Source organism: Diceros bicornis, chromosome 10 (assembly GCF_020826845.1).
Source record: "Diceros bicornis minor isolate mBicDic1 chromosome 10, mDicBic1.mat.cur, whole genome shotgun sequence".
Lineage (NCBI taxonomy): Eukaryota > Metazoa > Chordata > Mammalia > Perissodactyla > Rhinocerotidae > Diceros > Diceros bicornis.
The window spans coordinates 18814831-18829839 of NC_080749.1; the positions used below are offsets into that span (position 1 = coordinate 18814831).

General features: G+C 39.5%; 1 protein-coding gene across 1 annotated transcript in view; it reads right to left on the minus strand.

Annotated features, from left to right (window-relative positions):
• NCKAP5 (NCK associated protein 5) overlaps positions 1-15009 on the minus strand; it is an 863809-nt gene that overhangs the window by 217981 nt on the left and 630819 nt on the right. Inside the window, exon 7 of the mRNA XM_058549746.1 lies at positions 7394-7543. Within this exon, the coding sequence (XP_058405729.1) occupies positions 7394-7543 (150 nt within the window). The remainder of the gene's footprint in view (positions 1-7393; positions 7544-15009) is intronic.

A 15009-nucleotide genomic window follows, 5' to 3' on the forward strand; every position in this document is an offset into this window, starting at 1 on the left:
TTTCCTAATTTTCTATGATGTGACCATTTACTACTTTTACAATCAGCAAATTGCTAGTACAAATTTATATACTGACATAGGATTTTTTTTTTTTTTTAACTTTAAGGCCCTTTACCAAAGAGGAATTTTTATCTCTCATACTAGCTTAGTGATTGTTGCTAGGTGAGACACAGTTGGATACAAATTAATCAGGAGAAAGATATACACCAGATATCTGAAATCAGGGATGTCTGGAGTTACTTGTCAACAAACTGTCACAGAATCTAAAGATTAGACAGAAACAGTTAAGGATTTCCATTAAGACTACCACCAGCAGGCTGCTTTATAACTTTTTAAATTTCTTTTTACAGTGTCTTAGGATAGGAGAGGATAAAAGTGAGAGATAGGAACTTAAAGCCAGTCAGGAATGCTAAGAAATTAAACTGTTTCTTTCATCAGCAAAGAGCCCAAGTCAAACCTGGGCGTATCATACCCACAGCCATGTCAGGGGAGCCATCAAAGGCAGGGAAGAAGCCACTTCAGAGCACTTTTGATTACAAGCTTTCCTCAGGCTCAAAAGGTCCTCTGGCACGGGGCACATGTGGGAAGGACTTCTGCATCTAAGTTTGAAGATTCAGGGAAAATTCTACTCAAGACTGGGGCAAAGAAAAGTTAGATTAAAAAGTGGTTGAGGGGCCGGCCCGGTGGCGCAAGCGGTTAAGTGCGCGCGCTCCGCTGCGGCGGCCCGGGGTTCGCTGGTTCGGATCCCGGGCGCGCACCGCCGCACTGCTTGGTAAGCCATGCTGTGGCGGCGTCCCATGTGAAGTGGAGGAAGATGGGCACCGATGTTAGCCCAGGGCCGTCTTCCTCAGCAAAAAAAGAGGAGGATTGGCGGATGTTAGCTCAGGGCTGATCTCCTCACAAAAAAAAAAAAAAAAAAAAAAAAAAAAAGTGGTTGAGACCAGTGAAAGCTTATTGGGCTTGGTACTGAACTGGACCTAAGGTGTTTGGAGAGCTTGAAAGATCATTCTAAAACTGTATCCTTTTTTCTCATTCTTGGATGTGCATCTGAATCACCTGCAGCGTTTTATAGAAACACAGACATTTATTCTCCATCTTAGACTTAAAGAGTTGGAATGCCCAGGTTGTCATCTAGGCATCTGAAGTTTTAGAAGCTCTGTTTCTGCCTGGGTTTCATCTCTCTTGTCTGCTTGCAGATTTCACCCCTACATTTATATTCTCTCTCCTGAATCATGGATTTCGCCCTTTGCCCCGGATCACTCCCACTGGCACACTGGCATGCCCTAACATCACCTGTTTTTCCTAAAAAAGCTTCTCTTGTACTATGTCTCTCTCCAGGTATGACTCTCTCCACGTCAGCTCCACTTCACAGGAAAACGTCTCAAAAGAGCTGTCTGTATCTTCCTACTCACTCCAATCAGAAACTGTTGTAATTAAGCTAACTTGTCCCTTGCCAGAGCCAATGAGGAATTCTGAGTTTCATCTTTCTTATTGTCTTAGCAGCATTTGACAAGGTTGCCCTTGAAACACTTTCATCTTTAGGATTCTATGACACCTCACCTTTCTGATTTCCCTCCTACCTCACTAACTACTCTCTCTCAGTCTCACTGGCTGGCCCTTCTTCCTCTGCCAGACCTCTAATGGAGGGATACCCCAGGGCTCTGTCCTCTGCCCTCTTAAGGTCCACATTTACACTTGCTTCTGATGTGGCCTTATTAAGTCCCACAGCATAGAATGTCATCTATCTGCTGATGGCTCTCAAATCTATCTCTCTAGCTCTGACCTTGGGCTTGGATATCCAGCTACCCACCAAACGTCATCACTTGAATGTTTAGTAGGAATCCCAACTCAACATGGACAAAACAAACTGATGATTGTACATTCCTTTCCCAAAGTTACCTCTCCTCCAAGCCTTGCCCCTCTCAGAAATTTGGTACAACCCCATACTCAGTTGCTAAGGCCAAAAACCTAAAAGTCACCCTTGATTTCTCACTTTCTCTTAAATTCCACATCCAACCCTTCAGTGATTTTAGTAAGTCTTACCTATAAAATATATTCTTACTTGACCATTTCTTATCAGCATAGCATAACGGAACCATATTGAAGTTCAAATTCTGACTCTCACACTTACTGACTATGTGACCTTGGGCAGTTACTCAACTTTTCTGGGGCTCAATTTCCTCATCTGTAAAATGGGGACGATAATCGTATCTACCTCACTCCACAGGGTTTTTATGAAGACTAAAATTGTGTGTAATATATGTGCATGTGTGTGTACATATACTTGTGTATGTATGTGTGTGTATGTATAGATAGAGTAATTGGAACAGTGCTTGGAACATCGTAAGCTCTATAAAGGGCTTGCCACCACTGTCATTATTATTATTCCCCACTAGTTCAATGATATTACCATGTAATATTATTACTATTCCCTATTAATCCTAGGTACCCCCCCAGACCTGTCTACTAAAACCTTTTGCCTGGAACCCGAAACAGCCAACTGGTCTTCCTGTCACTCTCTCTGTCCCGCTCTTAGACCACAAAGCAGCAAGAGTTGTCTTTCTAAAGCACAAGTCAGACCAGGTTACTTCCCTAGTTAAGAATCTCTAATGGCTTCCCTTTAAATTTATAATTATATTCAAAGTCTTTACTGTAAGGCTATAAGGCTTTAAAGGGACTGGCCCCTGTCTATCTCTCTGAATTCACCTTCTTCCAATTTTTTAATCTTATACCTTATGGCCCAGGACAAAGTTCTTACCCCTGTTCCTCTAACTTGCCAAGCTTTCTACCACATCTGGGCTCTCACACCTGCAGTTTCTTCCCGTTCTTTGTCTAGTTCTCCACACAGCTGTCTCCTTTCCATTACTTATATTTAACCCAAATGGCCTGGTATTAGATGCCATTATAGGTAAATACCTCTCCCATTTCCATCTCACATTCTCTTTACTACTATATCACTTAGTTTTTATTATTCAGAGGAACTTGTCTATTTACTTGATAGTTTGCTTATTTATTAGTCTATTTTAGTGTTTAGCTTTTGTCTCTGTTCACTGGGGTTTTGGATCACTAAAATTGATCTAATCCCAGTGTCTAGAACAGTGTTTGGCCCATAGAAGGTATTCAATAAATATCTATTGACTATGAACTCAACATATAACTGTGACATGCACACAGATTTGAGAATTACTATTTTAAACTACCTAATTTTAAGCAGGAATTACTGATTTAACAAAAATGATTATGCTTAGCACTTTAATTGTCATACATTCATGGAGATGTATAACTGAGTAGAAAAAGCTGTTGTTCACTTTAACACATTTAATTGCCATATTTTTCTGCACAAAATAAATCTTTCATATAAGAAGCCAAGTTCTTCTGATCTTGAGGCTATAGCTAAGGCATCAGCATTTACCTGGAGGCTCAGAACTCCCAGGGGGTCTCAGGCCTATTATCCCCCTGTCTAGAGTCTGGGAATCAGAGATGCTATGGGAGTTGAGAGTGAGCAAATGGGATGTCCAGCTTGACTTCTAGTCAAGTGTGAAATTAGTCAATGAGTGACGAGAAAGACTGGTGGAGATGTGGGGAGGGGGGCCTGGAGATAAGCAAATCATGTATTTCAAGGAACACGCCTTGAGCAAACCCGGGCCTAAGGCCAAAGCCCAGGAATACAGATCGGGGAAGAACCAGGTCAAGTCAATGGATAGTGTGGTTCAAGTCTGGGAACATGCTTTGATTCAGTGGTCTGAGATGAAGGGGGAGAGAGGAGTGGTCCTTTGATAGAAGGGACCTGTGACACGGCGGTGCTGTTGAAAATGGTAAGCTTTATTCTAAGTTGAGTCTCTTAAATACTAGTCTTGAAAACCCAGACTTTTGAAAAACAGAAAACACCACACCTGGCACTTAAAAGTTACAGAAAATGTGCAAGTGGCATCTGGATCGCCCACGTGGTCCTTATGGCACAGGTATAAAATACACCAAATGGTTTCTCCACCAGGCATCAGGACCCCGAACAAATACTATAATTTAGGCCCAGGGGAAGTTGTTCCTGGGCAGTGAGGGTCAATGGCCGACTCTTCTTCAAGAACAACTGAAAATTGCTGAAACCAAGGCACTGAGTAGAGAAAACAACTGCTAGGAGGAGAAAGAGTGTGTGTGAGTGTGTGCGCATGTGTGTGTGAGATGTGTGTGTGTGTGTGTGTAATTATCATCTTATTTAGCAAAATACTTGATGAGCTCTGGGAATGGTATGGAATGAGAGCATGAGTGGAGTGCAGAGACCTAAAGAGCTCTGCATAATAAATGATGGGGAGCAAGTGGGAAAGAGCTGGCCGTGTTCTACGGCAGGAGGCTGGAAACTGAGGAGAAAAGGGCTAGTGAGAAATGCTCTGCAGCTGAAGGACTTAGAAGAAACAGAGCTATCCAAAGACCAAGTTCAAAGCCCTCAGCTTTTGGAATAGTCTGCCATGACCACATATCCTTTGTGGGGTTGGATTTTGAAAAAATCAAGTAAAGGAGATTCTGTTTCACATGAGGTTGATTCTGAAAGGAAAAAAAAAGAAGGATTGAAAGTTGAGTGGTATAGGAACTCAGCCCCAGAAATGACCACAAGAAGGAACAATTCTGGGGTGGGGGTGGGAGCACTAGACTTTCCTCAGGTGCCTGGACAATATTTACTTAATTCGCAAAGCCAGGAGCTCTTCAGTTACAGTCTAGGTTGTTTTTGAATATTATTGTGTTATTAATCAAAAATATAATACTGGATCTCTTCTTCTTTTCCAAACCTTCTTGGGACCTGTTTGGGGAGCAGGAATTAAGGAGGTCTGCTTTCCATGACCCTGAAAAATTACTGCTCTCTTCTTCCTACAACACCAGGGGCCAAGAGATTAGGGTGCACAAATATGAGTATTTCAAAAATACATTAATAGAAAATATTTTTTGTTTTTCTAAAATCTTGCTGTACAACATCAAATTTTGCCAAAGTAATTTGGAAACATTATGGTTAATTCTCCTGCAATCTTCCAAAGGAGCATTTTGTTAAAGTGTATAAATCTGTGTGAGGGCTAAGACGAGCTCTGATTGTAGTCTGTCAAGATGAGCCCCTATTTTCCCACGATAATTGCCAACTTAAGCAAAGGATCCTACGCAGAGAACACATATAGTAAATGTTTTTTAAAAAAATTTAAGTAGCAGATAAAATTCATATGAAAATTGGATGAGACATATATATGTATGTGCATGTTTATACATACATAAAGAAGAGTTCTTTTTATTATCTGTTCAAGTAGACAATAGTGAGATATTTGGGGGCAAGGAGAGAATTCATTTAATATTGAGGAAAGAATTTTAGGAAACAAGCAGTGACACTGTGACTAGAGGAAATTAATTTAGAAAATAAAATATTTTGGGGAATTACAATTGTGGGGTTTAGTGGCACTTAGAGATAACCTCTATTGCATTCCATTAATGCTGGATACAAGAGTTGTTGCCTGAAGTATAAAGATCTCTGTGGGAAAAAAAATACTGCTTCTCTTTTACTCAGTAAAGGTTTAAGAAACATTCGCTGCCAAAGATATTTTTTAAATACCTCTTGGCTTGATTAAATGTCCTTCACAAAGTTGTCTCAGCAACAATCAAATGAACTAAGAGCAATTTTCACTGTAATCATAAATAAAACTAACGATTTAAGTACATGGTTCTAGGGAAATAAGAATTTGTAATATCAATTCATTCCTACTATTAAATCCAGTTAATTCAACCTCAAGACAAAGCTGTGAGCTTCTAAAACTCTCCAAGAGCAACCTCAGGCTCCCTTGAGAAGGCTTTCCCATCTTTCACAGTGACTATCTTAAAAACAACAAAAGTATGAGAACCTTTGGGGAGACAGGGGTGATTCCTGGCTGTTTGTCCAAACAGAGCTGCCAGAGGTTCTCTAAATTGACCTCTCTTTTGCCCCATATTTGACATCACTTGCTTAACCTGTCTACCCTCAGTCACTTCTGTGGGGAATAGCTGAATTTTTTTATTAGTAGTTCTTTTATTAATCATTGTATTCAGAGAAATAGGAAAAAAAAGTGATTTAAGGAAAGGCAGGAGTCTTAGAGTAGGTGGACAGAAGAGACCATATGCCAGGCCCCATTGTACAAATACTAACTCATTTAATCCTCATTATTTCCCTGTAAGGTGAGTTACCGTTATTATCCCCATTTCTGCTGCTAGGATACAGAGTCTCAGAAAGCCTAATTAATTCACCCAAGGCTTCAAAACTAGAAAGCAGTAGAATTGGGATTTAAACAAAACCCTGGGAATCTGGCTCCAAAGTCCATAATCTTAACTCTTTTGCTTTACTCTTGCTGAGGAAATTAGAGTAAGAAGGGCATGCTCACTATAGACAGCCAGGTGGATTAGAGGCAAGATTGTAGTAACCAAGCACAGAAAGCGAAACCTTTCCAGGTCTTGCTTTTTCAGATTATTGAAGTTTTCAGGATTCTGTAGACTCTATGGTAGAAATACATTTTTAGATGTTGGTTGAAGGTCCCTTGTATCTTGTACCTTGTTAAAATGAGAAGGGCTAATCATAGTCCTTGCTTAAAAGTAATTGTGTCCGAGTTCCATTTGCTAACAGGAAAATTTATTGAAAGGAGACAAGCCAACTCATAGTAAAAGGCATCTTTGCTGTGTCTTTCAGCATGTGAAATCTCAATCAAGAACTAGTACTGGAATGTTCTTTGAGGACTGCTCTAAACATTCATGAATTAACACTTGAAGTGATGTCAAAGGCCACCAAGTAATAGAATAGTGGTTCCAAACTGTGTTTTGGGGGACTGCAGGGTCCAAAAGCCTCCTTAAAGCACCCTTCAGCTCAGCTTCGCCTCAACTTTTCTATATCTTACACGTTGAAATTCTACATAGATTTTTTTTTAAAGAAATGGTTCTACTGCCTAAAAACTTCAAGTTTTATTTTACAATCATCCTTAAATGATATTGGAGATTTTGTTCATTCATTCACTCCTTCATCCATTATATTAGGTATTCGGAAAACAAGGTGAAATATTACACAGCCCCTTCCCTCAAGGAGCTTGCAATTTTAGGGGTCCCTATCTGGTTTGAGGGCTGAACTGAATTTAAAATGAATTATTGCCTTATGTACTCTTTTTAAGGTAAAACAATCATAGTCACTGATTGAGACTCCTTCAGTGTCACAAGACTCTTTCAGTGCTACAAATTTGAACTTTTGCTCACCATTGACAAAGGAATCGCAATGGGAGACACTAGATTCTATTCATCTGGGAGAACTGAGAAAGGAAAATTTATACTCACTCAAAACCAGCACCAATAAAAGAAGCAAAACACTGCTATTTTTCTTTAAACGTGTAAAATTTGTTTCATTTCTTACCTCTAGAGCTTTCAATCTTTCTAACAGCAACTTGGTCTTTCCTTTCCCCTCATCCGCACTGCTGCTTTCGCTCCTCGAATCTTCATCTACCACCATGTGAAGGTCTTCCAAAGCTTCCTTGTGTTTTCTCTCTTCTTCTGACAGTTTTTCCTGAAGCAAGAAAGAATTATTGTTTTGAATAATCTCCACTGAAAAATAAGCACGGCTGAAAAGTTTGGAATCTCCCAATTGCATTTGTATACTTTCCAAGGCTGAGGTAGAAAAGATTTTGCTAAACCAATTCCGAGTGATGCTTATATTAGTAAACATAGTAGATATTTTAAATGAATCCTCGCAGGACAAACCACTGGGTCACGACCTCTGAATGCACACCTCCTCTGCCCTGTTAAAGGACTGAGCTAACAAAGCCTTAGGTAGAGTCATGCAGTTAATCCATTTTTATCTGCACCATGGAATTCAGCTGTGCTCTAAACCGGGAAAAAAAGTAAATCAACCTTTGTAGTACTTGATTTGTGAACAGCTTAGCTCCTCAAAATAGGATCATTAAAGTCACTGGACATGCAACCATGTAATTAATTTAAGGGAAAAGAAAAAATCACAAAATATTGAAATGATAGTGATTCCAAAATTCTAGGCTGAAACCAATTAGTTCCTTTGGCTCATTAATGACACAACTCTTAAGACTACCACTTGTCCCTTTTCTAACACTCCAGGATTTGTAGTATAGCCTTGAGGCAGACATAAAATGTTGTTATCTTGTCTTACCTCCCTTTTGGAAGCCCCTTGCTCAACCTTGTCTCTGGCAGCTTTTTGAAAGTTGAGAAGTGATAATATGAGCCACATAATTGGCTCTTGTTTTCAAGGGAAAAAGAAATATCAAGAGAATATCAGATGAAAATAATCTCATCCATTTTGTACACATATCAAGACGCTCATGCTACAGAACCAGGTGACATTGTTCTATCACACTATTAAATTCTAACCACAATGTTGCAAAAATCTTAATACAGCTGGTTGTCAACTATGTGGGCTAAATTGGGTTATCAATGGTGCGAGACTTCTTTATATTTAGCACTAAACTAAGGTCATTTTCAAATACAGAAGCACAAAAGATATAATTTTTAACCTCTAGACACTTATACAATCTACTTGGGAAAGAACAGCATAAGAGAAAAAGAAAAACAGGTTTTCAAACTGTGTTCATGAAGATGCTTTGGAGGCTCCAAAAATATTTAACTTATTTTTTTTAAATAAGTTATAAAGTATGTAAAAAAATATGTCTTAATGTATATGTACATATGTATAAGTAAACATGTAATTGTATATAGACATGTGTTACTTAATGATGGGGATACATTCTGAGAAATGTGCCAATAGGTGAGTTCATTATTGTGAAAGTTCATTATTGTAGATATTGTATATGTGAGTTAATTATTGTAGATGGTATAATCTACTACACACCTAGGCTAGAGGGTACTAATCGTGTGAGACCACCATTGTATATACAGTCCATCCTTGACCAAAATGTCATTACGTGGCACGTGACTGTAGATACATAAAATACAAGAGACCACATAGTAACTTGACCCATGTTAATCTGTTTTGTATAGATTTCAAGGTATAATTTTGCCTGTCCTCTCCGTATGTAAATGTGCCATTAATTAGGAAAGGGATAGCTCTTTATGCAATCAGACTTGGGCATGTCTAACCTCATACAACATGAAAGTATGTTCACTTCCATAGCAGGTATGAGTTCAGCTCAGATAAATGCCAGGCAAGTTTAAGGCACAGATCCTCAAGCCAGGACAAAAATCTAGGCCATGATAGTATTTTTATAGTTTTGATTCTTTAAGGTTTGGCTGCTTGTCAGATTTTCATTTCTCTGATAAGGAACATGAAGTATGTAGAGTTCCCAAGGCAATTCTGAAATGAAGAGGTCCTTCTACTTCTCTTTTAAGATTGGGGATCACTGTAATTAAACTCTAAACTGGGATGGTAAACCAAGCTGTTTTTAAACATATCATCATCTACATCTATTTCTCCAGGTGAATCATGGTTTTTCATTGCTCTTTCAGCAAATTACACTTGTATTTTCTTTATACATATATACAAAGTACCCTGTAATAATGAAAGTTCTACAGCTAATTTAAACAAACAAAGAAAATCTGGTGTGGTGAATGGAAAGCCAAAAGGCTTTTGAATATGACAACCAGATTCAGATCTACAATTTACTGACTTGGCAAATAATGTTGGGCAAACTATTTAATTTTAATAACTCTTGGTTTCTTTGTCTCCTAAATGTCTAAATGAGGCTAATGCCAACATATATAACATACACACATACACAGTCAATTCTCATTATTCATGGTAATTATATCCCATAAAGCTGCCACAAAATCTGATTTAGTGAATACGGTATCCTTGCTCCTGGAGGAAATACAGGGTTATGTTTCCATGAACCTATGGTCATAATAGTTTCATCACTAATCAATCCATAACCTTGTTTTAGGAATGTTTCTGTTTAAAGACACATTATTTAGTATATATATCGTTGATTCATTAACATTGAACTAACAGGCAATAGCACTATAACTCATGCCTGAACAAAGCTTCTCTAACACCAATTTTCTCCATAAGGCATATCACAGCCTTCTTGCATTTAGGAACACTACATAGCACTTCAGCACTATGCTTGGAGGCCATTTGAAACAGTGAAATCACTAACAAGAAGCATAAAATATGAAAAATGTGGCATTAAATAAAGCACAAAAAGGACACTTGTGTACAGTATGAGAACTGAACCAAGAGGGCAGAGTGTTGCCTGGTTTGACCTCAGCTGGCAACGTGCATGTCAGGTGACTCAAAGTTTTCACCACTCTGTGAATGCCCATGAATGACCATAAAAGCACCATAAGTGTTGACTTGGGGATTACAAATAAATTTTAGAGAGTAGACGGATTTGCAAATACAGAATCCACAAATAAGGAGGATCAATAGCACACACACACACACAATTTAAAGTGTCCAGGCATAGTGCCTAAATATTATTATATGAAACAACTGGAAACATTTCAAGATAATATAGATTATGAGTATTTAGATTACATAAAATGCAAGAGTCATATTACATAATTTGAAGAAGGAGTGATCAACGAGGGCTGTGAGATGTGAGTTCATGGAAATGGAACAGACATGCTCTGACGCAGTGATACAACTTGAATAGTTAGAGAGGCATAGGGTGGGATTTTTGGTCAAAGAAAACTGAAACAAAGGCTTCCAGTCAGGAATCAGTTTTGTCCTTATTGGTTTATGAGGAAACCAGTTTGACTAGAGTGAGGAAAAATTTTTTGAGAGAGTAGTTGTACAATAGGATTGGAGAGTGAAAGAGAGAAAGGATTCTTGGAAATGAGAAAGAAAAATTCAGACACAATTCATCCATTCATTTGTTCATCCTACAAATGTTTATTGAGTACCAGCCACTGGCCATTTGCTGTTCTAGGTGCTGGAGGTATGGCAAACTAGACAAAGTTCCTATATTCCATGACCTTATATTCTAATGGTAGGAAACATGACAAACTCCAAACAAATCAATAAGTTATATAATTGTAGCTAGTGGTAAATGCTATGAAGAAAATAAAATAGCTTAATGTGATGGACAGTGGTATGTTTAGGGACAATGTTAGATATTATGACATCAGTGTAAGGCTTTCTGAGGACATGGCCATTTGAGCTGAAACCAAATGATGGAAAGAAGCAGTCATGTAATGGTGTGGGAGAAAAGCATTCCAAATAGAAGGAACAGCAAAGCAAATGCCTCATCTTGCCTTGCTGCCCAGCCAAGGGAGAGTCCATGTGATGGAGCATAACGACTGTGAGAGTAAGAATAGTAGGAAATGAGAGAGATCTCAATAAAGGCATAGAAAAGGGTCTGGATTTTATTCTAAGTGCAGGAAAGAGGCACTGGAGGCTAAGCAGGGGAGTGATAGGTTCTGATTTACACTTTAGAAACGTCATCCTGACTGCTGCACTGGAGAACTGGCTGCGGAGGGAAGGAGCTAGGAGACCACATGGGAAGGCTTTAGGTAGAAAGAAATAAAAATGAGGAACACTTGGAAGGCTTTGGATACGGACTTACTAAAAGCAGTTATATTGGATGGTAGGTCAGAAGCCCTGGATTCAGCCAAAGCCCTGCTTTTTTTTTTTCTTTTTTGGGAGGAAGATCAGTCCTGAGCTAACATCGATGCTAATCCTCCTCCTCCTTTTGCTGAGGAAGACCGGCTCTAAGCTAACATCTATTGCCAATCCTCCTCCTTTGTTTTCCCCAAAGCCCCAGTAGATAGTTGTATGTCATAGTTGCACATCCTTCTAGTTGTTTTATGTGGGACGCGGCCTCAGCGTGGCCGGAGAAGTGATGCGTCGGTGTGCGCCCGGGATCTGAACCCGGGCTGCCAGTAGAGGAGCGCGCGCACTTAACAGCTAAGCCACGGGGCTGGCCCCAAAGCCCTGCTTTTACACTTTTGTACTTGCTGGGCAAATCATTCAACCTTTTTAGTCCTCAGTTTCCCCCAGAGGCAAAATGAAATGGTTGGACTAAATGTCCCTTAAAATGCTAAAATTCTAAGAATTCAATTACTCAAGACACAATTTTCAGGAAGGAAATGTTGTCAATATGTTCAATGGTAACAGATGACAAGAGAACAGAGAAAGGTCCTCTACATTTTGTAATAAGAAGGTTGTTAGTGAGGACTTGAGAGCTGTTTGACTAAAGTGTGATGATGGTACCCAAATTGTCAGTGGTTAAGCAAAAAATCAAAAGAGAAAATAGAGGCAATTTTCTTAGAAGCTTTTTTAAAAGTTTGGCAGGAAAGGGAAGGAAATATAAAGAACCGTAGCCGAAGGGCATTGCAGAGACAAGTGGAAACCTTTTTCAAGATATGGAAAACTGAACTGTTTGAAGGACTGAAGAGAAGAGGGGGCACTGGAGAAGACAGCAAAGGTGAGGTGTGGGAAGAAGAGATTTCCACAGCAGAGCAGGCAGAGGATGAGGGCATTGATGGAAGAGTCAAGGTTTTTAAAATGTGGTTCCCTGCAAAATATCACTTTATAACTTAATTTCTCGGTTAATATTTCTTAATCATTAGTTAGCATCTAGCTTGAGTTCGTAAAGAACAAGGATTTGAGTGCATGTAGTTCATTTGAGAAACACAGGAAACACCAGTAGAGATGTGACTCAAGGAAGAGAAGAGAGCCATTAACAGGAATATTACTAAGAAGCTGAAGCTAAATTCACGGGAAACTCAGAGAAATGGGGCAAAACACAGACCTTAGAATCACCCCACCCCAGGGGTGAGGGAGCTGAGGTGTTTATGCATCAACCCATGAGAGTCAATGGTTGAAGATAGCTCCTGGGCTGTCAATTTCCTGGCACTTCCAGCCTGCCACAGACAGTGAGGCTTTGCATACTTCTCACATAAAAGTGCCCTCCTAGACAGAACTGGCAGCTGGAAGTCATAGGAGCACTCTGGATGGTTTCGGGGCATGGGCAGGGCACTGCTAATGTCTACTACAGCTAGAGAGGAGGCTTGTGACTGCTCTGATGTGACACCACCCAGAAAAGAAAACCACATCCGTATGCTGCTCAGACTAGTCATTGACCTAAAAGCATACTTCCTTGTGTTCTACATTCTAAAATGCCCTGAAATAATCCAGAAGGTGAAGTTATCTATCCTGCCCTTTTCTCCACTCTTGTCTCCTTAATCATTTACCAATGAGAGTGAGAGTAATAATGGGAAAGAGGCAAGATGGAAAGGACATATTTGAAGTAACTAGATGAGTAAAAGAGTAAAGTAAGTGGAGAGAAAGAGGTAGGAGAGAGAAAGATCTGAGAGAGCTGGAAATATGGCTGTTCCCTACTGATGGATCACCATCGTCAATTTCAGAAAGGGTAGCTCTTGAATTTATATTACACTCATAAAAGCAGGAAAATATTTTTAAAACTCAAGTATATGTATTCTATCCACACATAAATAACTCATTACAATAAGAAAGTTTAGTTTCTCTGCTAATTAATCACCTGTGATATACATCGTGAAAAGAAAGCCAGACAGAAGTCAGAAACATGCAGTTCTAAATAAAATATATTCTCCTTATGAACCTCCAAGAGAGAAACAAGAAAAATAAGCCAAGTCCATTCCTGAGGATGCCAAACTGTGAAGAGAAGTTGATTCCAGAGGTGACCTGTTTTCATGTTTTAGTTCTTTATGGACTTTAATCAGCAGTGAATTCTATAAAAGTGAGGCCACCACACAAACAACATTCACTCCCCACATATTTCATCTATGGTTGAGACCATAAGCTTATTTGCCTCCACAAATACCAGCCGGTACGTGGGAAGCTAAAGATTTAGGAGCTCAGTTAGCATCCAAGTGTTTAAATCACATTTGGCCTTGTCAGTACATAAAGCCATCCTCAGAGCTATAAGTTTCTCTAAGTGGTTACCAGGGTAATGATTCATCTTTGGGGGAGCCCCCATCTTTTGTTTTCAAGTAGTCAGCATCATCAGGCCTATGTAAAATAATATCCATCAACACACAGCTCTGGGTTACATCAGTTCAACTCAGATAGATGACAGTTCAGAAAGCTCAGTTAGTCCAAAGAGCAGGCAGCATAGCTCTTCACTGATGGCCAGCTACTGCTCGCTCAAAGACACTAGGGAGGAAAACGATCACAATGCCCTTTCCCAAAATGTGTCTTACTCATCTTCCAGTCTCCAGCTTCCCCCAGCCCAGCACAAAGTGGGACTCAAGGAAGATTTCATGAAGTCACCTTACTTTATAATTAATTCATCCATCCATCCAACAAATATTTACTGAGTAGCTTTTATGTTGTCACAATGAGCTTTTATGTGCCAGGCACTGTAGAAGATGCCAGGGATACAAAGGCAAAGAAAAACTCATGTGGCCTTTGTTCTCATGGAGCTTAGCGCCTTGTAGAAGGAGATAGTTAATAATCAAAATGTCATAAGCAAATGTAAAACAGCACTGTGATATGTGCTGTGAAGAAGAGTTTCCAAGTGCTTTGAGGATCAATAACAGCAGGATGAAAAGAGAGGTCAGGAAAGGCTTCCCAGACTGAGCTGAGATCTGAAGGCACCAAGGGAATTAACCAGGAAATGACCACGAGGTGGGAGAAAGGGAGAGCAGTTTAAGAAGTGTGATAGTGATACCAGCTCAATACAGGGTTGACATAAGGGAAGCCATATTCTTTTCTATAGAAAAGAAAAACTCAATTGTAACTTTGAATGACTTCTGACAAACTAACCCAGCTGGATCTGCACCCTCCAGGAGATCTAACTGCTGTGTTGATTTTACAACCCCTGCTTGTGCATGTACCTCCCAGCTACGATAAGATGATAACTTTGTTTTTTTGATTTCCTTAGGAATGTGATGACCCCAGAACAGAGAATCTATGCTGATAGCCATCATCAGTGAAAACTGAAAGATCTGGTGTGGCACTCCCAGTCTGTAACACCAGAAGGTCAACATTCCTAACCCCCTCCCCAATAACCCAATGGCCTATATAACTGCTGTAAGATTCTGTGCCCCCTTTAGATCTTT